At 40.0% G+C, this 25,991-nt stretch overlaps 1 protein-coding gene across 50 annotated transcripts in view; it reads left to right on the forward strand.

Moving 5' to 3' along the window:
* The window catches only part of ANK2 (ankyrin 2), a 584,595-nt gene that overhangs the window by 543,498 nt on the left and 15,106 nt on the right, over nt 1-25,991 (forward strand). For 25 of the 50 annotated variants that reach the window (XM_086407166.1, XM_086407179.1, XM_086407180.1 and 22 more), the window contains 8 exons: nt 448-676; nt 1,829-1,954; nt 4,143-4,265; nt 6,831-6,863; nt 8,762-8,783; nt 19,497-19,571; nt 22,053-22,184; nt 23,553-23,696. In XM_086407166.1, coding sequence (XP_086263292.1) covers nt 448-676; nt 1,829-1,954; nt 4,143-4,265; nt 6,831-6,863; nt 8,762-8,783; nt 19,497-19,571; nt 22,053-22,184; nt 23,553-23,696 — 884 coding nt within the window. Of the gene's footprint in view, nt 1-447; nt 677-1,828; nt 1,955-4,142; nt 4,266-6,830; nt 6,864-8,761; nt 8,784-11,704; nt 17,954-19,496; nt 19,572-22,052; nt 22,185-23,552; nt 23,697-25,991 lie in introns of all 50 variants that reach the window. The other 25 variants (XM_086407151.1, XM_086407160.1, XM_086407145.1 and 22 more) reach the window with 3 other exon arrangements.

A 25,991-nucleotide genomic window follows, 5' to 3' on the forward strand; every position in this document is an offset into this window, starting at 1 on the left:
GTATTTCAGAAGCCTGAATACTCAGAAGACTTTCCAAGGAAAAAAGTTACAGTGTTTAACATTTGACCTGAAACACCGGGCACATCCTTGTCTTGCCCTCCTTCTCATCGATCCTCCTCCATTTCCCCTCCCCCGTCTTTTCTTTCCCTTTGCTTTTGCTTTCTCTCATTATCTCCCTCTCCTGCTTCTCACTTTTTCCAAGAGGCATGCAATGATTACTCTGATGATACTGAAGGAACTGATTTGTTTTTCATGTAACTGACTATCCTTTTTCACAGTTGTGGAGTCCATGGATACAGAGGGCCAACTGTATTCTGCCTTTTTGTAAAATGAACCTGAGCATCTGTGGATCGCGATATCTGTGGAGTTCTAAGAACCAATCCGCCGTAGATACTGAGGGATGACTGTAATTAAATTTCAGATAACTGACTTTGTTTTATTTTATAGGTTCTGGCTGATCGATTGTCGACAAATTCAGGAATCTGTTACCTTTGCATCACAAGTGTATAGAGAAATTATCTGTGTACCATATATGGCCAAATTTGTAGTGTTTGCCAAATCACATGACCCCATTGAAGCCAGGTTGAGGTGTTTCTGCATGACTGATGATAAAGTGGATAAAACCCTGGAACAACAAGAAAACTTTGCTGAGGTGGCCAGAAGCAGGGATGTGGAGGTACTGTGTTTTAAAAACCAATTTATGTTAGTATGTTGTTTATACCTCTTTTAATATATTTAAAATAGTATTTAATAAATGTTATTCAGTCGCTAAGTCATGTCCAACTCTTTGCGATCCCATGAACTGTAGCCTAGCAGGCTCCTCTGTCCCTGGGATTTCCCAGGCAAGAATACTGGAGTGGGTTGGCATTTCCTCTTCTAAGGGATCTTCCCAACCCAGGGACTGAACTTGCATTTCCTGCATTGGCAGATGGGTTCTTAATGCTGAGCCACCAGGGAAGCCCATCTAATTAAATAATGCCATCAAAAGCAGACCAGTCAACATCTTGATCAGTTAGAAGGCCAGTGTCTAAAATGCGCCATTTTTAGCCAATTTGGACCCATTCAATAGGGATAAAAGGACTCTTTTAAAGATTATTAAGGGAAAAATTATGCATTATTAATAAATTATAAGTATATAAATGGATATAGCAATTCACATGTTATGTTTCCTTGTTCTTTTCTTTTTTTTTAAGGGACTATTTATTGGATTTTTTCCCCTATTATTCTTTAATCATAAAGAAAACAGCCTGGAGGGGTGGGATGGGTGGGATAGAGGTTCAGGAAGGAAGGGGCATGTGACTCCTGTGGCTGACTCATGCTGATGTTCGGCAGAAACCAACACAACATTGTAAAGCAATTACCCTCCAGTTAAAAATAAGCAAATTTTAAGGAAACTTAAAAACTAGTAAAGGAAACAGCCCAGGAGGTATATCCTTTGTGTAAACGTAAAAATACAATATCCAGGGCTTGCTATACTACTTTTTCTTATTTCTTAATTTTCCATCAGTGTGGATCTTTGATATTGAATTCAAGTAACTGAATTCATTGTGATGTCAAAAATATAAATTTATGATTTAAAGACATATTGATTTGGGAAAATAATATGGTACAGTGTTAGAAATGAGTACAGTAAGATTAAAGGCCCCCATGCATTTGAAGATTCCTATTACTAGTGACAGCGAGTGCTGGTCCAAGCTTGTCACAGATAAGACAAAATGTCAGTCAGGATTTTAAAGATTATTGTATGCACATTTTAAGAATTTTAATGTTCCAGTAATGTAATAATTTCAGCTATGGTATTCTTTTTGTTTTTCTCTATTTTCATCAGGTCTTAGAAGGAAAACCCATCTATGTTGATTGTTTTGGCAACCTGGTGCCATTAACCAAGAGTGGCCAACATCATATATTCAGTTTTTTTGCCTTCAAAGAAAACAGACTTCCTCTCTTTGTCAAGGTAATATATACATGGAATTTGGGAATGTGTTTTATTCAGCATCAAGTAAGGCTTTGACTTCTTTTGGTAGAAGAGAATATTTGCTTTTCAGTCATTTCTAATGATTTTTTTTAAAGTATTTCTATAAAATTTTAAACTCCTAAAAACTATTTTTTAAAATTTCAAATTCAACCTTGATTTTTAGTTATAGGCTAAGAATGAGGGACAAATGGCCAACTGATTAATTAGGAAAACTGGTCATTCTTTTCCAAATGTTAAGAGAAGCCTCTCTTTATTTTTTTTAACTATTATTTCTTTTAAATATTTGTGCTTAAATTTTTTTAATATATGAACTTCACAAATGTGGAGACCAAAAAGAGTTGTTAGTGACAAATTTTTATAGTAAAAGCTCTTAAAAGACCCAGTTAATCTATCAAGAAGTTATCCCAGATAGAGCAATAGACTGGATATACGTTCATAAATTCATTCAACAAACATTTGTTGAGACACTTTAATGTACCATGAATTTGTTGTCCCTGTTTAGGAATGTTAATCTAGGTTAGGAATTTATCATATTTAACATATGCAATTTATCATAATTTAACATATGCAAGTTGCATTTTAGATACCAGTTCTGAAGAGAACAAAAATGAGTATGAGGGAGAGATTCATGAAATAAAAGGAAATAATAATTCTATTTAAGTTTTAATGTCTGTTTTCTCAAGATCTCTACTGAAGGCCTTCATTGTGCCATTTCTGGTTCAATGGTTTTCCTGATTAAAGATAGGTTCTTCTAAGGGATCCATTTACCGTAAACAGCTATGTAATTATGCTAATATTTGATATTGTTAGTGGTCAAAAATTATCCTATAAACACCAAATACAAAAATAGGAAAATGACTTAAACATTTCTATAAAGTAGATGTACAAATGGCCAATAAACACATGAAATAATGTTTAACAGCAGAGAACTTCAAATTCAAACCACTAAGAGATACTACTCAGTAACTCATTAGGATGGCTATTATCAAAAACAAAACAAAATAGCAAATATTGGTGAGGATATGGAGAAATGGGGACCCTGATGCCTTGCTGGAAGGAGTGTAAAATGGTGTAGCCATTCCATACTGTGGAAAAGAGTATGACAGTTCCTCAAAAAGTTAAAACATAGAAATAGTATATCATCCAGCAATTCCCCAAAAATTGAAAGCAGAGACTCAACCAGTTACTTGCAATGTTCATAGCAGCATTATTCCCAATAGTCAAAAAGTGGAAATATTCCAAATATCCATCGACAAATGAATGGATATACAAAATGTGATATATGCATACATTGTAGTATTATTCAGCCTTAAAATGAGTAAAATTAGTCAGACACCAAAAGACAAATATTGTATGTTCCCTCTTGTATGAGATACCTAGAGTCATCAACTAGTCAGAAAATAGAATAGTGGTTACCAGGATATGGGGGAAGGAAGGAATGGAAAATTATTTTTTTATGGAAACAGTTTCAGTCTGTGAAGGTGAAAACATTCTGAAGATGCATGGTGGTGATGATTGTACAACAATGTGTATGTACTTAATGCTAGTAAACTATACATGTAAAAATGGTTGATGTTTTATGTACAATTTAACACAATTTAAAAAAAAATGAAATTCTGGTATATATTGCAGTGTGACTGAATCTTGATAATATTATGCAACCTGAAATAACAGATACAAATGAACAAAGATTGTATAACTCTGTCTATATAAGGTACCTAGAACAAGCAAATTTATAGGGACAGAAAGTTAAGTAGAGGCTATTAGGTGCTGGAGGGAGAGGAGAATGGGGAGTTATTGCTTAATGGTGTAATGTTTCTGTTTGGGATGATGGGAAATTTTGCACAGTAGTGATAATCACGTAACTTTGCGAATGAGCTTCATGCCACTGAGTTGTATGCATAACAATGCTAAGAATATAAGTGAAAATGGTCAGTTTTATGTTATGTATACTTTACCACAATTTTTAAAAAGTTGAATGATTTTTTTAATCGTTCTAAATGATAATAGGAAAGGGCAAAAGGAACACTTCCAAAGCAAGTGAATTTTACTTTTCTCTGGTTCTTTTGAGTGTCATCTCACTAAAGTAAACAGTATGTGTCACACGTGAGCGAGTAAACAGTATGTGTCACACGTGAGCGAAGCATGTATGTCTTTCTTGTTCAAGGTACGTGATACGACTCAGGAACCTTGCGGACGACTATCATTTATGAAAGAGCCAAAATCTACAAGAGGCCTGGTGCACCAAGCTATTTGCAACTTAAACATCACCCTGCCAATTTATACGAAGGTATTATAATCTGCTATAGTGCAATTCAGGCTGTAGAGGATTTGATTTCCAAATCCTTTAGAATAGATACAGGCAAAGACACTGAATGCAACCATGTATAATAGTCATTTTTGATACCCTGTCCAATTTGTGATGTTCCATTTAAGTAAGGAAAAAAGTAGCTCTACCTTATTTTGCATTAAATTCACTTTGATAGAAAAGTTTCTATAAATATGTATTGGATATGGAAGAGAGAAAATTTCAATGTAAGATGTAACCTTTTGGACTGATTTTGAACATGAAATTATTCACTTTGCCTTCCTTATGGTTTTTGTGCACCCTCCTGGCACCATGCTAGTAGTGCTTTTGGCCCTGCCAAAACATTATGAGTCTGTTAGCTTCTGTTTACTGCCAGTTCACAGGTGGATTATGTATTATGAAATTCAAAGCAACTTCAGGGTATTTTACCTTGTTGCTAAAATAATTATATGTTCATTTTGTAACCTGTACTATCTGGGGGAGCATCAGATTCATTTTTTCGAACTATTTTAACATGATTAGTATACAAAATACTCACATGTTATAGGAATAGATTTGAAACATTGTTGAAAGGAAAATTAATACTTGACCCAAATCTACTAGAAGTTTTTCTTTCTATTCAAACCTCTCCTGTCTACAGAATTCCTTGATTACTCTGATCAAATCAAAGAAGGCTTGGGAATAGATTAAATGTTGGGAAAAGCTTTTTTTGTTTTTTGAAAAATTTTGACCAGTATTGCTTTTTAATGGAAAGTTCCCATATGGCAATTTATAGAAGGTTATAGCAAGTTGTCAGAGTGTATTTTAGAGGTTGAGAAGTGGGATACTGGCAGGTGAGACTTGGAGGAGAGGTGAAAAGTGAAAGTGAACATTGCTCAGTCATGTCCGACTCTTTGCAACCCCATGGACTCTACAGTCCATGGAATTCTCCAGGCCAGAATACTGAAGTGGGTAGCCTTTCCCTCCTCCAGGGGATCTTCCCAACCCAGGGATCGAACCCAGGTCTCCCTCATTGCAGGCTGATTCTTTATCACAAGGGAAACCCAGGAGGAGAGGTAGAAACATATTTAAAATCCTAAATCTTAACTCCATGAAACAGAACATTTTCTATGTTTATTTTCATTCACCATTTTTCACGATTAATTATTCTTACAAATTAGAAATCGGTCACATAGAGAAAACCATGTAGTATCATATTTAACACTAAATTCTTATTTACTGGTCAAAATGAAATGAAATACCAGAATCTGCATGTGTAAATTTACATGTTAATTACAAGAATTAGAATACAGCAGTAGACATATGCATCCAAGTAACTGTTATCGAACAGCATTCCAGTGGTAAAGAATGTACTTTGGGGGTTGTAGTGCTGAGTACTTTTGAATCACTGAAGCAGAATGCCAAATAAGAACCACAGAGAAATACGTAAATGCTGGGGCAATCCATCTGAGTGATGTGTAAAGATGAATGAGCTTTGTCTCTGATTCAAATGAGCTTTCAGTATGCTATAAAAGAAAGCATTTAGTTCATTATTCCTTTTTGTATCTAAGTCAAGATATATCCGGCACAGTTATTAATTCTATGATGGTCCAGGACAGCTCTCCATTTAGTAACTAAAACAAAAAGAAAACATTGACAAACATGGTAGAGTTTAGATATATTTTAGAACAGGGTAGCTCTTTATTACAAGAGAACTCCTAAGTATTGCCTGTGTATTGAAAATATCTTCACTGCATGTTCATTTGTGGCTTTTAACATGTTTAATCAATACCTGTAATGGCTGAGATATTCAGTTCAGTCAGTTCAGTTGCTTAGTCGTGTCCGACTCAGCAACTCCATGGACTGCAGCACAGCAGGCTTCCCTGTTCTTCACCAGCTCCCGGAGTTTGCTCAAACTCATGTCCATTGAGTCGGTGATGCCATCCAACCATCTCATCCTCTGTCGTCCCCTTCTCCCGCCTTCAATCTTTCCCAGAGTGAGGGTCTTTCCCAGTGAGCCAGTTCTTTGCATCAGGTGGCCAAAGTATTGGAGTTTCAGCTTCAGCATCAGTCCTTCCAATGAATATTCAGGACTGATTTCCTTTAGGATGGACTGGTTGAATCTTCTTGCTGTCCAAGGGAGTCTCAAGAGTCTTCTCCAATACCACAGTTCAAAAGCATCAAGATATTATGCTGAGATATTATCATCACCATTTCTGTAGACATATGCCATCCAATCCATGAAATGTCACACTTGGTGGCTGCTGGTAACCTATATCTGAAATGAGTACATTTATAATATTAGTTCTTTTGTCTGATAGATTAGTATATTTATAATTTTGGTTCTTTTGTCTTTTGAATCTACAGATGTTTGCATTTAAATCAGTCTTCTTTAATTTTTGTGCTTGTCTTCTGTAAACTGTTAGTAAGAAAAAATATGCAAATGCTAACTGTATGCTTGCCTGCTGATGTTTGCTGTCAGGGTATTTAGTTTTGTCTTCTCTTCTAAATGCTCTCTACTCTTCCTGCTCTCTTTCTCCATCTTGCATGGCGTCTTGGGGTGGCCAGGAATCAGAGTCAGATCAAGAACAGGAGGAAGAGGTAATTATATGGCGTTGTCGCTTGTTAATGGCTGTGTCATTGCTGTAACCACTGATAAGAGCACGTGATTAACAGAGAAGGGTTATACAGTTGTTTTTAGTAATTGAAGGGTCACAATTTTACTTAACCTCTCTGAGAATGTTTTCTCATGTTATGGACTGATTTCATAGGACACTAAAACTTCCCTATAAATTATTACCTGTCTGTGCAATAATACAGATTTCTCTACCAATTACTGAAAATCAAACCACAATCTCAGTGGTTCTCAAAGGTTGGTCAGGAGATGCCGGGAGGATAAAATTGTTTCCTTAGTCCTGAGTCATCATTTGCCTTTTAGCCCCCATATCCTCACAAGCTACACAGAAGTATTCCAGAGGCTGCACTGCATATGATGACATTATCACCCCGACACTATGGAACGTGGGCTTGTTTACACTTGGGTTCTTGTATTTTCTCAGCTATCATTTGTAATACAGACACATATTTATATATGTTAAACATAAGCAAAAGTTCTTCACACTCCCCAGTGTTTTTTTAGGAGTATAAAGGGCGTCTTGAGAACAAAAGTTTGAGAACCACTGAAATCAAAAGGAGCATACAGTTCATCCATCTTACTATATTAATATTATAATGCAGAACTCTACTAATAATGAGCACTTCTTATAAGGTAGACACTTTATTAAGTATTCCACATACCCCATCAACAGTGATCTCACAGTCATGCTAAAAGATGTATGTTGTCATACCATAGGTGCTATATGACAGATGAAAAAAATGAGTCTTAGATTACCTTGAATAAATAGCCATTTGAATTATACCTGCTTTGATAGTCAAAGAAAGTATGTTTTTTTCCTAATAAAGATCTGAAAATGCCTAAGCATTACAGAAATGAAAGAAATTATTGAAAAAGTTCTTATACTTAATTAACATATTGCTTCATATCTCTAAGACAGACAAATGGAATTGTTATTTGTTTCACATAAATGTTTTCAAATACACCATTTTATTTTTTAATGTTGTTATGATGGATTTGAAATACAAAACCATGAAGAAAAAGATAATAAATACCCTTGTGCTCACCAGCTTAAAATGTAAGGCCTTTATCAGTTCAGAGACTACCCGTCAGTTCCCTTCTCTATTCATACCAGCCGTGGAGCAGGATGAGAGGGGTGATTATAGCCTCGTTGTGCTACCGTGTATGACCAGATGACAATAAACTTACAAGACTGAAGCCATGCCTGCCCCCAAGTGTGCAGTCACTCTTTGCCTCACGTATTCAGTTTCCCTTCTGTAGCTGACGACTTGATCCCCAGGCTGGTCAAATGATACCTACATACTTTGTTGAAAGAGCAACACAGTTATGAAACCAGCTTTGCTATTATATCCAAATGAATTTTTCTGTTAGGCTTACGATTTTCTATTGAATATTTTCAGGAACTATTCAGTGCAAGAGATCTAGTTTGTGTTATTTTGGGGATTTGGAATTCTGTCTTGTAACTAATAATGGAACAGTTTCTTTAGAACATATCACTCGGGCATGTTCTTTGCTTTTTCTCAACTAAATTGACGCTGTTTTATACCTACTTCACTTTTTTTTTCCTGGCCCTTTTCCCTAATATCTATTTCTAATATCAAACACCTCTAGGTCATATCTTCCCAAAGAAACATGTTGGAAAGGACTTTCTACCTATAGTGTCTAGAAAACAGATTTGTTTTTTCCAAAGTTAGGATAAGAATCAAAGACACTCTTGGGGAAGAACCGTAGCAAATTACTCTGACCTTCCTATAACTTATGGTGTCTCCCATGTTTATAATTATGATAGAGTTTATTGTGTACATCGGGGATATGGGACACAACACTATTTGTAACCATTCAATTTATGTATCTTTTCTTTCAGATCGATATGACATCAGAAAAAAGTAAGATTTCAAATAAAACTGAGTTTGTGTGAAAGCTGGCTACAATAAAGAAAAGCATGAATTAAGATGCAAGCTAGTTGCCATTACTAACCATTATAATATTTATATTTTTATATTATCCTTATTAATCATTAATATATTTTTAGAGAAGCAGCTTGGCCAGTTAAATTATGAATATATCTAATTTGTGAGCAAATTATCAGTAAAATGCAATGATTATTCATCTAAGCATTCACTTTCTTTTGGATCCCTGTTAACCCTGCTTTTGCTGTTATGCTTGTTTAGAAACTCACCCTACCGTTTTTGTCCATTTGTTAGCATAACATTGTCATCTCATTTTTTTTAAGCTCTGATGTGACAGTATCACTTTTTACATCAAGCGACCCTGACATCAGTAGAGAGCTCATTACTTATGTAGGCCACACCTGCAAAAGTGATACTGTCTTAATAGTTCTCAGCTAAAGCTAACGCTCCCCTCACACCACCCCCCCACCCCTTGCACCTCTTACTGTGGTGAAGTGTAACTGACTTCTCTAGGGCTGAGGTCTGATGGACTTTTGTAAAAGTGTTCTGAAAAAATTAAGAACCAGGAAAAGCAAAAATGAAAACCTCCTGGATGAAATTACTAATCATAACAGTATGTCGTAATGTCATAATAGGGCTAATTTTAAATAATGATGCAAAGCCTAAGCATAATATAGTACAGAAAGAACTGATTTTTATAGACATTGAGAGAGCTATCTTAGAGCTCATTTTAGGTTTGTAACATTCAGTTAAATTTTCAGTTTGTTGGCTTGTTTCTGGTGACTAGGTTCTTGTGTGGAAGAAATTGAGTTTTTCAGGATTCTTTCCTACTCTTATGTCCCAAATGCTTTAGAAAAAAATCTGATTTTTAATGTTTATTCATCTTAAGATTTATTTTGATTCACTGTATTTCAGAGTGCTATTCCCAAAAGGAGAAAACTTAGAAGTATGTTTAATATGGTCTTTAGGCCCAATGCAGTAATCTTTGGACTTTCCCCCCCTTTCTTGAAGTCCTAGCACAATGTAATTTACTGCTAAGTTTTTGAAATACTTTTAATTAAGAGTCTCCTTACCCTTTTAAATATGAGGGTTAAGATCATGATGTAAGATACAAGCTAGTTGCCATTATTAACCACCATTACTAACCACTATAAATCTTTGTTTAGGACTAGCATATTTAAAATTCTGGATATTTTCATTGTTTTATATCTGAACAAATCTGTATTAATATAAGTTAAATATATCTTTATATATGCATTTCACAGAGTATATCTCAACAAATATTGATTCTCTCAAGAGAAGGCGCTTATGTTTATAAAAACTTTTACATTATTATTGCTTTCATTAATTCCTTTTTATAAAGAGATTTTATTATTCCACTTTTTTCTTTGGTACTAATATGTTTATTTAAATGACCCTTTATTCCTTGGATATAAGCTTATAGGAATTAAAAATTCATCCATCTGGCTCAATCATTTAAAAAAAAAAAGGTTACTATATTGATATAGTGCCATTAATCCTCCTGAATGAATCAAGGTATCGTGACTGTTTAAAAATTTTCAAATATAGGCTTACATTTGGCCTCCCTTTGTGGGGGGCTACATTGTACAGCATGTGGGATCTTAGTTCCCCAACCAGGGATCAAATGCTTATCCCCTGTAGTGGAAGCTCTTAACCACTGAACTGCCAGGGAAGTCCCATGTTTGGCTTTCTTTTAGTGTAAAAACAATCATAAAATAATCTTCATCCAGGTATGAAGTAATCTCCAAAGAAGAGCTCTGTTGAAAGGGCTTTTTGAACTACGGTCTTTTCATGAGTAAATTCTAAACGAGTTTGAGTTGTCCTCCTTGCTTTAATGGATGCAGGCACCCACTACCCACGCCTCACGCATACTGCGTTGAGCATCTTGTGTATGGGCTTTTAGGGAAATAACTATGCTTCACCACAGTCGTTTTCCACATGTGTTCTAATTTCTCACCATCTTCCCGCCCGTGCATCTCGGCAAGGCTGCCTCTCCACCAGTTTTAGTCCACCTTTGCTTTGCATGGAAATAACTTGGCTTACATAAACTGTGCGTGTGTCCCGTGTGACTGTCTCTGATTTGGGTTGCCATGCATCACATTTTAACTTTGGACTCACATATAAGTTTAATCACAATCGTTTTTGTTGTTTTTCTTTCCTTTCCTTTCTTTCCCTCCTTGGTCTGTCCATTACGTGTCTAAGCAAGGAGGTTGCTCCAAGGAAAGGACCATGCCTCTCAGCACAAGACTGTTTGTTTCACTGTTAGGTGTGAATTTCCCTTAGATGAAATGCCGGTTTGCAGCTGATTCAGATATATTTTATATAGTCATTGTATATTGGCAGAACTAAACATGCTGCGTTCCAGATTTTTCTATGATTAAATAACGTATATACCTCATTAGGAAGTATTCTGAGTTTGCTACTACTGGCTTTCTCCTAGAGGAAATCAACTATCTGCGATTTCTAATGCTTTTTTCCTTTTTTTCCCATATTCATTTTTTTTCGACATTGATCTGTAACATCTGAACAATCTTGAGATATCTCTGTGTAATTTCACTGCGTTCGTTCTTTGTTTTGTGATTTTGTGTGTGTGTGTCTTGATTATTTGTTAAAGCTTTGTTATATGTGTGGATGTGCTACAAGTGAGAAAATTAAGCAAGTTATTTCCTGCTCATTTTTCCTTTTCAGTTTTTTTTCCGTTAGCCTTGCTTTGCTTTTGTATCCTGAGACCTTGTGGATCCACCATTCCCAGCCCATTTTGTTGTCCCTCCCGCCACGACAGGAAAAGACACTGTGTCGTTTCAGTCCTGATTACATTTGCCAATATCTTTTTTGATTTCCATTTTACTTTCGATGTTTTTCCATTCACATCAAAGATGATGAGACAGAATCTACAGAAACATCTGTCCTGAAAAGTCACCTGGTTAATGAAGTTCCTGTCCTGGCAAGTCCGGACTTGCTCTCTGAAGTTTCTGAGATGAAACAAGATTTGATCAAAATGACCGCCATCTTGACCACAGATGGATCTGATAGGGCAGGTTCCATCAAAGTGAAGGAGCTGGTGAAGGCTGCAGAGGAAGAGCCAGGGGAGCCTTTTGAAATTGTTGAAAGAGTTAAAGAGGACTTAGAGAAGGTGAACGAAATCCTGAGAAGCGGAACCTGCACAGGAGATGAAGGCAGTGTGCCGAGGTCTCAGCCAGAGAGAGAGTTAGTGGAGGAGGAGTGGGTCATTGTCAGTGAGGAGGAGATAGAGGAGGCTAAGCAAAAAGCATCTTTAGAGATCGCCGAATACCCATGTGTAGAAGTTAGACTAGATAAAGAGACCAAAGTAGAAGTAGAGAAAGACTCAATGGGGCTAGTGAACTACCTTACTGAGGATCTGAATTCCTATGTGCCTCCTCACGAAGAGCAGCCCCAGAAGGAGCAAGGTATGGTAGGGGAGAAGCCTGAGGCTCAGGGTCCCAGCAGGCGCTCAGAAAGCGAAGGCAAAGATGCACCCTCAGAGGAGACACAGAGTACACAGAAACAGCCCAAACCAAGCCTGGGGATCAAGAAGCCGGTGAGAAGGAAATTAAAGGAGAAACAAAAGCAGAAGGAGGACAGTCCACAAGCTAGTGCAGAAAAAACAGAACTTAAAAAAGGGAGTTCAGAAGAGTCATTAGATGAAGACACAGGTTCAGCCCCCGAGCCTCTTCCTGCTGTAAAAGCTACGTCACCTTTGATAGAGGAAACGCCCATTGGTTCCATAAAGGACAAGGTGAAGGCCCTTCAGAAACGAGTGGAAGATGAACAGAAGGGTCGAAGCAAGTTGCCTGTCAGAGTCAAAGGCAAAGAGGATGTGCCAAAAAAGGTAACACAAAGGACACATTTGACTGCATCGCCCTCTCTGAAGTCAGAGAGGCATGCGCCAGCGTCCGCCTCCTCTAGAACAGAAAGACACACTTCTCTTTCCTCCTCTGCCAAAACAGAAAGGCACCCTCCGGTATCACCATCGAGTAAGAACGAGAAACACTTGCCCGTGTCACCCTCCGCGAAAGCTGAAAAGCAGTCCCCTGTGTCATCCTCAAGCAAAACTGAGAAACACTCACCTGTTTCACCCTCGACCAAAACGGAAAGACACTCCCCCATGTCCTCTTCTACAAAAACAGAAAGACACCCTCCTGTTTCGCCTTCAGGTAAGACAGATAAACGCCCCCCTGGATCTCCCTCTGGGAGATCCGAGAAACATCCGCCGGTATCTCCTGGCAGAACAGAGAAACGCTTGCCGGTGTCACCCGCTGGAAGGATGGAAAAGCATTCTCCTGTCTCAAGCTCCGGGAAAACTGAGAAGCACCTGCCCGTGTCACCTTCTGGGAAAACAGACAAACAACCACCTGTCTCCCCCACCTCAAAAACAGAAAGAATCGAGGAGACCATGTCTGTTCGGGAGCTGATGAAAGCTTTCCAGTCAGGTCAGGACCCATCGAAACACAAGACCGGACTTTTTGAGCACAAATCTGCAAAACAAAAACAGCCACAAGAAAAGGGTAGAGGTCGGCTAGAAAAAGAAAAGGGGCCGATAGTAACCCCAAGAGAAGCGCAGAAAACGGAGAGTCAGACAATCAAACGAGGCCAGAGGTTCCTGGTCACGGGATTCTCAGAACCCAGAAGAGCAGTCCGTGCTTCCTCCACAGGGTTTAAGAGAGAAGATGGGGCTGGAGAAAAGGAGAAATCTCTCAACCACAAAACACCCGAACCTGTTCAGCCAGTGCCTGAAGAAGAAAGCCATAAAGATAGCGAAGTCCCCAAAGAAAAGCTGGCTGACGACCAGGGAGACATGGATCTCCAGATCAGCCCAGACCGGAAAACCTCCACTGACTTTTCTGACGTCATTAAGCAAGAACTGGAAGACAATGACAAATACCAGCAGTTCCGTATGACTGAGGAGCCTGAGAAGGCACAGCTTCACTTAGACCAAGTGCTCACTAGTCCTTTCAACACAACATTTCCACTAGATTACATGAAAGATGAGTTCCTCCCAGCCCTGTCTTTGCAGAGTGGCGCTTTACATGGCAGTTCTGAGAGCCTGAAGCCCGAAGGGGTGGCAGATTCTCCGTGTGGCAGCCTGATGGAAGGGACCCCTCAGATTAGTTCAGAGGAAAGCTATAAACATGAGGGCCTAGCCGAGACCCCCGAGACAAGCCCAGAGAGCCTTTCCTTCTCGCCAAAGAAAAGTGAGGAGCAGATTGGGGAAACACACGAAACTACCAAGTTAGAAACAGCACCAGAAAGTCATTCCGAAAAAGGACATCCCTCAACCAAAGATGTTGCTGATGGTTCTGAAGGGCAAGGCGCTGCAGTCACCGAGGCAGTAGAGTCCTCTGCTGAGCATCAGCTGACAGAGGCCACCCCAGACCCTTCCAAAGACATATGCCCCCCACAGGAAGGTGACAGCCTTGGTGGTCAAAGTGTATCATTAGCAAAAGAAACATCCGAAGGACTGACTGAGGAAGTGACCTGTGACGAAGGTCCACGTGCACACATTAGTCCATCCCACGAAACACAAACTGATACCGAAGCTCAGGAATCCACAGCCACCAAGCCCTCAGGGGAGGCAGAGGTCTCACCGTTGTCCGAGGCTGCTGTAAAGGCAGGCTCAGGGACTGAATCAAAGCCCCAGGCAGCCATTAGAAGTCCTCAAGGGTTAGAACTCGCACTCCCTAGCCGCGAGAGTGAGGTTTTCAGCCCTGGGGCTGATGAATCCTTCGCTGTGAGCCACAAAGACTCCCTGGAGGCCAGCCCTGTGCTGGAAGATAACTCTTCGCACAAAACTCCCGATTCTCTGGAACCAAGTCCTCTGAAGGAATCCCCTTGCCGTGACTCTCTTGAAAGCAGCCCCGTTGAACCAAAGATGAAGGCTGGAATTCTCCCAAGTCACTTTCCTCTTCCCTCAGCTGTTGCCAAGACCGAGCTCTTCACGGAAGTGGCCTCTGTGCGGTCCCGGCTGCTCCGAGACCCCGACGGCAGTGCCGAGGATGACAGCCTCGAGCAGACGTCACTCATGGAGAGCTCGGGGAAGAGTCCCCTTTCCCCAGACACCCCCAGCTCCGAAGAAGTTAGCTACGAGGTCACGCCCAAAACCACAGACACACCAAAACCAGCTGTGATTCCTGAATGTGCGGAGGAGGACGACTCAGAAAATGGGGAGAAAAAGAGGTTCACACCGGAAGAGGAAATGTTTAAAATGGTAACCAAAGTCAAAACGTTTGATGAACTTGAACAAGAAGCAAAGCAGAAAAGGGACTACAAAAGAGAACCCAAGCAGGAAGAATCTTCTTCATCCTCTGATGCAGATGTCGACTGTTCAGCAGACACGGATGAACCAAAACACACAGAGAGTGTTGAGGATGAAAGTGACGCTCCTGTGGTAGTAACAACAGAGGGCAGGGAGGCTGCTTCCTCCTCAGAAAGTGAACCTGAGTTGACACAGCTGAAGAAAGGTGCTGACTCAGGTCTCTTGGCAGAGCCAGTTATTCGAGTGCAGCCTCCTTCCCCACTTCCATCCAGCATAGACTCAAATTCCAGTCCTGAAGAAATACAATTCCAGCCTATCGTTTCCAAGCAGTACACTTTTAAGATGAATGAAGATGCTCAGGAAGATTCAGATAAATCAGAAGAAGAAAAAGATTATAAATCTCGCTTACCCGAAGACAGTCATGCTCTTCCCACTGATGGACCAGAGATGTCTTATGATGATCTGAATGGAGATACTTATCAATCAAAACTTTGTGATGGCCTTGAGTATGAGATTGGGAGTCCTAGCGACTCAGCTGCTCCTGTCTCTTCAGGTCTCCGCAGTTCCCCTGGTGACGATGTCAGTGAGCAGCTAGTTATCCATAAGGAATCACTAGCCCGCCAAGACACTGGTGAGAACGACCTAGAAGAAGAGCTTGATGTTCCCGAAGTCGAATCTTCACAAGCAGATCCCCCCAGTGAAGGCTCTCCATCTTTCTCCTCTTTACCTCTTTGTCCAGCATCTGAAGCAAAAGAATTAGATGAAGACATGGTCTCTACAGCTTCTGCTACAGAAATGGAGGTCACAAAACCTGACCAAGCTTTTGAGAGCTTACCAGAGGACTGTTCCATTCAAGATTCACTCATTACTACTCAAACTGATAGATCATCCTTGGATGTTCCAGTGTCAGACCCAACAGAGACTGAGGAAATCTATGATCCTCAAATCATAAGCCCTTATGAAAATGTTCCTTCTCAATCTTTTTTCTCTGGTGAAGAAAGCAAAACCCAAACAGATACAAGGCACACAAGTTTTCATTCTTCTGAAGAGTATTCTGTTACCATCACATCCTCTGTTGAAGATGTAGTAGAGACAAGCTCCTCTGATAAAACTGTTTCAAGTAAAGAAGCTAATTTTGAGGAGCAGGTCTTGGAAGTAGAATCCAAACAAGAGAGTACCTTGCAGGAAATACAGTCAGATGGAGCCTCCTCATCTTTGGAGCCACCTGTACCAAAAACATCAACAGTTGTCAGTGAACAAATAAGCAAAGTCATCATCACAAAAACTGATGTGGATTCTGATTCCTGGAGTGAAATCCGTGAGGATGACGAAGCCTTTGAGGCTCGAGTGAAAGAGGAAGAACAGAAGATATTTGGTTTGATGGTAGACAGACAGTCACAGGGTACCACCCCTGACACCACTCCTGCTAGGACCCCAACTGAAGAGGGGACCCCAACCAGTGAGCAAAATCCATTTCTCTTTCAGGAAGGAAAATTGTTTGAGATGACCCGAAGTGGTGCCATTGATATGACCAAAAGGTCCTATGCCGATGAAAGCTTTCACTTTTTCCAAATTGGGCAAGAATCCAGGGAAGAGACTGTCTCACAAGACATGAAAGAAGGAGGTACAGGTGCTGAGGCCCCACAGGTGGAGACATCAGCTGAGTCATTAACACTCTCAGAATCAAAAGAAACAGTGGATGATGAAGCAGAGTTACTCCCAGATGACCTGAGTGAGGAGGTAGAAGAAATACACACTTCAGATACCCCACTTAGCTCCCAAATAGACATTTCAGCCTCCACAGAAACATCCATGAAAGAGGCTACTTCTACAGGGCTTGAGGACCTACCCACCAGGCAAATGGGTGATTCTCTTCCTCCATCCAGCGCGAAGCAGACCACTTGCTCTGACTTCCCTGAACAAGTTGTACAAGTTCAGTTAGATTTTTCCACAGTCACTAGGTCTGTATATTCAGATCGGGGTGATGATTCTCCCGATTCCTCCCCAGAGGAACAGAAATCAGTCATTGAAATCCCTACTGCACCCATGGAGAATGTGCCTTCTACTGAGAGCAAATCCAAAATCCCTGTAAGGACTATCCCCACTTCAACCTCAATACCTCCATCGGTGGAATATGAGAGTTCCCTTTCTGAAGATTTTCTGCCCAGCCTGGATGAGGAAAGTAAAGAAGATGAAGCAAAACCAAAGTCTAAAATCCCCGTGAAAGCACCTGCCCAAAGAGTGGAGCAGCAGCCTTCACATCTAGACTCACCTCTAAAGAAGACAGGTGGTCCCCAGGGACAGGACTTGACAAGCAGCGCACCAGATGATAGAAGCAAATCTGAATCTGATGCCAGTTTGGACGTGAAGACCAAATGTCCAGTAGAAACTAGAAGTTACACTGAGGCAGAAATAGAAAGCACAGGTGAGGAAGAGGAGCTTGAGTTAGAATCAGAGGAAGGGGCCACAAGACCAAAGATATTTGCATCCCGATTGCCAGTAAAGAGCAAAAGCACCGCATCTTCCTGCAGGGGGCCCACAAGCCCCACAAAAGACAATAAGGAGCATTTCTTTGATCTTTACAGGAACTCCATAGAATTCTTTGAGGAGATTAGTGATGAAGCTTCCAAGTTAGTGGATAGACTTACACAGTCAGAAAGGGAGCAAGATTTAGTTTCAGATGATGAAAGTAGTAGTGCCCTGGAAGTTTCAGTAATTGAAAATCTGCCACCTGTTGAGACCGAGAACTCAATTCCTGAGGACCTGTTTGACACAAGGCCCATTTGGGATGAGTCCATTGAGACTCTGATCGAACGCATCCCTGATGAAAATGGCCATGACCATGCTGAAGGTATTTGCCAGCCACTGGGATTCCCTGTGCTACGCATGTCATAAATTTGATATAGTTTTATTTTTTGTATGTCTGTTTTAGTTGGTGATTTGTGTCTCATTTCCTTTAAGCTTTCTGTAGTGGTTACTATGTTTGTGTAAGCCCTTTGTGTTTTGTGGCTTTCTCTGTATACTCTTGTCCGTGGAAACAATCTCAAGATTGAGTAATGAGAATGCTTATGGAAAACATAAACATGATCGGCAGGCAACCAGGATCTTGCCTTTCCTCTAGCCGCTGCACGTGAGGCCATGCAAGCTTTGAGTTTTGTTGTTCTGACTTTCCAGGCTTTAGCCTCAAATTAAGCACATGGATTTATTTGGTTTCATTTTGTATTATGAGGATTCATTGCTTTCTCTTCTTTTGTGTACTTTGAAATAATTAGTACTTCGCAATTTTGTGATCATTAGAAAGCCGTTTGCACAAGAAGATTTCACATATCATGAAATTCTAATTGTTGTGGATTTGTTTTTATTTAGAAAGGTTGGATTTCAGATACCAATGGTAAATACTTTAAGCAATCATAAGGTAAAAGCATGCTTTTCATTTATGCGACAGATGAATAGAGAATGGACTCTGAATAGATGCAGCAGACAACGAAAACTCAAACTTTGCATGATTTAAGTTGACTGTGAGGGGATGATGACCCTTTGAATTATGAAAAAAGGAAACCATAGATGGCTTTGAGAAGAAGCCTCTGGTCTTCCAATATCTCTACAATAAAGACTATTATTCTTAAATTTGGATTATAAAAAATGTCATGATACCATGACCTAAAATGCTGCCCGTCGATTAATGGAAGTTAAAAATAAAAGGCAAAATTGTAGTCTGTGGGAGCATTATCTGAGTTTACTTAGTGGTAAGCAGACAGAAACTTTGCCCAAAAGGCATATATACATACTAATATAACATACACATACAACTATGTACATTTTATTCTTCCTTCTTCCAAGGTCACCAGGACCAAGACAAACGTTGTTTCTGGCCATACGGAAAAAACCGGGATGGTCCGATCAACCAGTGATCTAGGTCTCTTGAATCTTGGATGTGATTTTTTGCTATGTGACTCAGAAGTGATCTTATACTGCCACAGGCAATAATAGGAGGTCCTAACCAATTACTCCACTTCTCCATCCCATTTAAGATTTTTCTGCTGTTTGATGAGCAAGATGATTATCTTAGGGTGGGCAGTATCCTCTCAGACAATTTAAGAGGAAAGTCGTAAGATTACTAGAAATCAGTAACTTATGCAATTATGTCCAATGGCTAGTCTTGATTAAAGAGATATGGAAGCAGATGGTTTCCATGATTTTTATTAAATGTATCCCCCCCATTCCATTCCAGAAATCAGGCAAACACACAATTTAATATGATTTAAAATGTTACAGTTAACTTGTGCTGTAATCAAATATTTGGACAATTGACTGTCTTTCTTTGGATGATCAGTACTGTGGTCCCTCTCCTGTCATGGACAACTTTTGGCCATTCTGTTTTTGACCTTCTATAGATCAACAGGATGAGCAGGAACGGATTGAGGAAAGGCTGGCATATATTGCTGATCACCTTGGCTTCAGCTGGACAGGTAAAATGCATATGACCCATTTCTTCAACAAAACCTGCTTGGTTTGAATGACATAGTTTGCACCAGCCAAGTGTCATTGACAAAGTAAAAGGTCTTTTTTTTTTTTCCCCTTGAGGAAGACCACATGGAATAGTGAAAAGAATGATAAACTGTGAACTCAAAAATCTGGGGTCTGCATTAACTCACTTTGTGAACCAGGGCAAGCCTTTTATTGTCTCTGGAATTTTGAATAATAGAACTTTAGGTTGAGAACAAAACAACTCCCACCACCCTCCTTTGGATATCTAAATTTTGGAGAGATTACTGTGTTTCAAAACCATTGTTAGATGCAGTTGTCATAGAATTTAATTTTAAATTCAACCAGAATTTAATTTGAAATTCAATTTGAATTTCTTGTTTTAGATATCTTGTTTCAGATATTTTCATTGTAAACAGTATTAAACGTAACTTCAAATGAAAGTTAAAATACATATGAATGAGATGTTCACTAATTTTCTGAGAAATAGGCATGTTTCAGTTTAGAAATTATATGTTAATTTTTCTGATGTGAAGTGAATTCTAAAATCAATGTGGTTTATTTACAAATAAGCATTTAAAAGGTATACCCTTTTATCTTTCCTATGATATAACATACTAAAGCAAGATTGTCAAGATTTTTTGCTTTTTCCTGGTTTTTTTTTTGGTCTGACTTTTATGTCATTTGTGACTACTTAACTGAAACAGTATAAGGGCTTCCCTGGTGGCTCAGACAGTAAAGAATCCGCCTGCATTGTGGGAGACCTGGATTCGATCCCTAGGTTGGGAAGATACCCTGCAGAAGGGAATGGCTACCCACTCCAGTATTCTGGCCTGGAGAATTCCATGGGCAGAGGAACCTGGAAGACTACGTAATTGAAACATTATAAAGTTAATATTAAGCTCCTTTAAGTTTCTTAAAGATTGGGTATGAAGTCATAATACTCTTAACAAAGATAATTGATAATGTAGAATAAATGACTGAAATAGTTTAAAGTAATTTAATAATACTGATCATATTTATTTAATTGAGGAATTTAGAGGAAGGGAGGATCTCAAAATATCCCTAGTTGACTTATTAAATAGCTAGCATTCCGAATTATTTACTTTGCTTTTTAGTATGTATGTATATGTATGTTAAATGCAGTATCTGTTATAGTTGGTGAAAATTCAAACCTTAAAATCATATGGAATGGTATAAAATGTAAATAAGTCCCTCACACTACCTACATCTTATCTTCGAGCTCCATTCCTCAAGGGTAACTGCTAACACTTTCTCATGTATTCAGACAAAATCTGCAGTGCTCACATCTATGCCTATTATTTAAAAAATAAGCTGAGTAATTAACAGTATTTCTCATAAATAATCCATCAGCATAGAAATATCTATGTAATTCTTTTAAATAAATATTTAATTCCACTGTATAGGAGGCCATTCCATCAGTGGCCTTTGTTGATGGATGCCTAGGCTGTTTCTTGTTAGTGGCAGTAAATATCTTTGTGCACTGGTAGATTTGTGGCTGTGTCTGTAGGGCATGGGCTTCTCTGGTGGCTCAGAGGTAAAGAATCCACCTGCTAATGCAGGAGATGCAAGAAGTGTGGGTTTGATCCCTGGCTCGGGAAGATCCTCTGGAAAAGAAGTGGCAACCCACTCCAGTATTCTACCTGGAGAATTCCATGGACGGAGGAGCCTGGCGGGCTACAGTCCATGGAGTCGCATAGAGTCAGACACAACTGAGCACGCACGCACTGTAGGGCATACCCCTAAAAGGAAAATTGCTGGGTAAAGGATATGTATATTTTTAATTTAGAAAGATATTAGCAAATTACCCTCTAAAGAGGACACCTCATTTATACACACACACCCCTCAATACATTAGCATCCATGTAGAATGTTAGTGGTATAGACTTTAAATAAGAACTTTGTGGCTTCTTCCCTAGGTCAGTTAATGCTTCCCAGACCTTTTATTCATATGACATAATGTTGTAGAAAAGAGTTTATCCAACCACCGTAATACAGCTGTAACCAACATTTATCCAAGTACTCAGAAACAGGATTTATAGTATTTGAAAATTACCTAATTATGATTAAAAGTGAGACATGGTCTCTTCTACTGTTTTCACTCATTTATTTTCCATTATCTTGATTAAGAATATAAGCCAGTATTAATGGTCTCTTCTAATTTTGGAATTAAATGAGTGGGCCTGAATTTACATGTTTTATAATCATTGTTTCAAACTTACTTTTTCCACTATGACAGTGATCAACTCCAAACCCAGTTGTAAGGAAAATATCTGGGGTTAGTGCTAGAAGAACAAAGGCATATGAGAGTCTTTTCTAATAGGAAAACATAAAGGAACTCTGTTACAGCAGTACAAAGAACTCATCATTTGCAAAATCACAAGACGAGGTGTTGAGACTCAAACTTTGAAGTTAATGTGTTTACAAAGTATTTTCTCTTCTAGAGTTAGCAAGAGAACTGGACTTCACTGAAGAGCAAATTCATCAAATTCGAATTGAGAACCCTAACTCCCTGCAGGATCAGAGTCATGCGCTGTTGAAGTACTGGCTAGAAAGGGACGGGAGACATGCTACAGGTGGGTGGGGAGCTCTAACTAAAAGGCAGTAGGGTGGAGGTGGAAATAAGCCTTATTCAGTGCCTTTTATGTCAGGTGCCACCAATCTGAAGTGCTGCTATAAGCAAATGAGAAGAAGCGATAACATTTCTCAAATAACCACGTTGCATGAAACTTCTTGTACTGTGTTTCTGTGAATAGCATTAAGTAGTGAAAAGTGATCCTAGCCCTGGTTGCTAACAGGAATGTTATTAAGATCCTTAAATTTTCTAAATATTGACAGCAGACACTTGCTTTACTAATCATTGTTTTATTGATGGTATATTACATTCAGTTCCTGCTTCCTTTACTCCTAAATAACTAAAATAGGGGGAAAATGTCAAGTGGATATTCTGACCACATCAAATAAAATGGGAAGTAGCCATAAATGCTTCTTATCCTTCAGCTAGTCTAAATTTGCTATTTCCTTTAATATCTCTTTGAAGACCTTACCTAGAGACTTCCAGCCCACATTTATCTTTCCTTCTCTTACCATTTTTCTCGACAGGATTGCCAGAAAATAAAAATAAAAATAGAGAGTACCCAGTTAAATTTAATTTCAGGTAGTCGGAGAAGGCAATGGTGACCCATTCCACTACTCCTGCCTAGAAAATCCCATGGACAGAGGAGCCTGGTAGGCTGCAGTCCATGGCGTCGCTGAGTTGGACACGACTTCACTTTCACTTTCACTTTTCACTTTCATGCATTGGAGAAGGAAATGGCACCCCACTCCAGTGTTCTTGCCTGGAAAATCCCATGGATGGAGGAGCCTGGTAGGCTGCAGTCCATGGTGTCGCTGAGTCGGACACAACTGAGCGACTTCACTTTCACTTTTCACTTTCATGTACTAGAGAAGGAAATGGCAACCCACTCCAGTGTTCTTGCCTGGAGAATCCCAGGGACGGGGGAGCCTGGTGGGCTGCCGTCTATGGGGTCACGCAGAGTTGGACACGACTGAAGCAACTCAGCAGCAGCAGCAGCAGCAGCAGTCAACAAATACTTTTTCTAGTATGAATATATCCCACGCAATATGTGGGATATACTTTTACTAGAAAATCGCTTTTTATCAAAGGATCACATGTGACAGGACCTTCTCCACGCCGTCTGGTAGCTCTGCTTTTAGGGCTTATTACCATGCCGTGTCACCCGTTTTGTGTGTTTGTCTTGTTTGTTTGCTTACAAAGATCCTTAGCTGGGCTTTGGCTGTTTTTGGTACAGATAACAAAATTTTAGTAAATTTTTTCCTATACTTAAAATGTATCAACAAAAAAATTCACTAAGACAACCAAAGGAAAGGGTTTAAAAGACTAGCCCTCTGATGCAATCAATGTTTTTTCTTTAATATCCCAGATACCAGTCTCGTTGAATGTCTCACCAAGATCAACCGAATGGATATCGTGCATCTCATGGAGACCAGCACAGAAGCTCTCCAGGAGCGCATCGGTCATAGCTATGCAGAGATTGAGCAGACCATTACACTGGATCATAGTGAAGGTCAGATAGCTTGTGTGTGTATGAGTGCCTGTTGTGTATGAGTGCCTGTTGTGTATGGTTAATTCAGGCAGTGAGACCCACCATCTTCCTTTTTCAGAGGGTTGCCTATGGTCTTTGGTCATACATTCTTCTCCTCACTACCCTGAGACTTCCTTGCCCGTTTTAGGTACCTGAATACTGCTCATAGTTTGATATTTCATCACTGTCTCAGTCGTTGTGGGCTGCTCCAACAGAAAACCATGATCTCCAACAGAAAACCAGGGTAGCTTAAACAACAGAAATTTATTTCTCTTGGTTCTGAAAACCAGGGAAGTTTTCAGGAAGTTCAAGGTCTGGGTGATAGCATAATCAGGGTCTGGTGAGGGCCCTCTTCAGGGTGGTTCGTGGCTGTCTTCTTGCTCTGTCCTCACATCAAGGACAGCCAGCTCTCTAACCTCTTCTTACAAGGGCACTTACTAATCATATTCATGAGGGCTCTCCCATCATGACCTAATTCCCTCCTAGGGATACATTGTCCAGATATCATCACAATGGGACTAGGGTTTCAGCATATGAATATGAAGGGGACCTGGACAGAGGAGCCTGGTAGGCTGCAGTCCATGGGGTCGCTAGGAGTCAGACATGACTGAGCGACTTCACTTTCACTTTTCACTTTCATGCATTGGAGAAGGAAATGGCAACCCACTCCAGTGTTCTTGCCTGGAGAATCCCAGGGACAGGGGAGCCTGGTGGGCTGCCATCTCTGGGGTCGCACAGAGTTGGACACGACTGAAGCGACTTAGCAGCAGCAGCAGCAGCAGCAGCAGCATTCCCAGGTGGCTCAGTGGGTAAAGAATCTGCCTGCAATGCAGAAGACACAGGCAGATGCGAGTTTGATTCCCAGGTCAGGAAGATCCCCTGGAGAAGGGCATGGCAACTGACGCTAGTATTCTTGCCTGGAGAATCCCATGACCAGAGAGTCGGGTGGACTTCAGTTCATGAGGTCACACAGTTGGACATGAGTGAAGTGACTCAGCATGCACACAAATAGTGCATAGCAACCATCAGCATGGGTGATACCCAGTGCCCTTTCTTCAGCTCCTTGGTGGCACTGCTGATGCTTGTGTCTTTTACTCTACCTTAGTAACCCGTTTCTATGCCTGCAACCCAAACTGAGTCATCAGTGACTGTACTACTTCCAAGTCCTGACTTAAGGGATTACACTTGCATCCTCCTTTGCTTCTACACAGTCATCCTTCAAACCCACTGGACCTCCAGCCATTGTTCCTACCTCATTTTTTATATTAAAATTTCCCTAATTTACCCTCATTCATTTCCATTCTCACTGACTCTTTCTCCTTCATCTGTCTCATCAGTATTTTTGCATTTTCTCTTCTTCTTTCAAGCCTCCAATATTTCTCTTCTTTTCATTTTTTCCAACCTGATCATAATTGACATTCCTTAGAAAAAAAATAACTATAAGCAAATGTCCATATCCATTCACCACAAAATCTCCCAACGTAAGTGCATCTCAGTGCTTATACTCGACCTTCCCTGCTATATGAAATGGCCTTGCTTTGCTAAAACCATCATCTCACCTTTCGTACTGGATTTCATCCCCTTTACCAGCTGTGGGCTTCTCTCCTGCAGTGACCCACTCTGTCTTCCTACAACTAGACCATGCTTTAGAGCATTACAATGTATTTCATAGATCCCAGCTTTAAAAAGCAAAGCAAAGCAAATATCTTCTTTCACCCAACATGTCCCCCTGTATGAAGTTCTGTTTCTCCAGCCATTTCATGGGAAGTCTCTTCCAAAGGAGAGTCTAACTTTCCCATCTCTACTTTTTCTCTTCCCGTTCTCTATAGAACTGTCTCTAGAATCCATACAGGCCATGTGTGGTCATCATCACTCAACAGCAAAGAATCTTGCAAAATTACCAGTTTCTCCTCATCACCAAATGCACTGAGCAACTCAGTCTTCATCTTCCTTTACCTGCTTGTAACATTTGAGACAGAAAACTAATCCCTTCTTCTTCTTCTTAAAATGATACCCTCTCTTCTTTTTTTCTCCTATGGCACGGGGTAGTCTCCTTCAGTGTCTTTGTGCAGTTTACATTCTGTAAATTCACACAGTGGCATGTATTATCGTCAGCAGGAGCCTCATAGCTTGTCCTGTCTCCTATCTCTCCCCGTCTTTCCAAGTCCAAGACACCTGACTTTTGCTCCCTGGGCGCCTCCGTCTTCTCAGGCTTCTAGGCTCTGGTGCTTTTTGTCCCCTCCATTCTGAGGTGTTCTTCCCTCAGATCATCACGTG

The sequence above is a fragment of the Bos grunniens genome, chromosome 6 (genome assembly GCF_055505025.1).
Source record: "Bos grunniens cultivar Pamir isolate PY7600 chromosome 6, Bosgru_T2T1.0, whole genome shotgun sequence".
Lineage (NCBI taxonomy): Eukaryota > Metazoa > Chordata > Mammalia > Artiodactyla > Bovidae > Bos > Bos grunniens.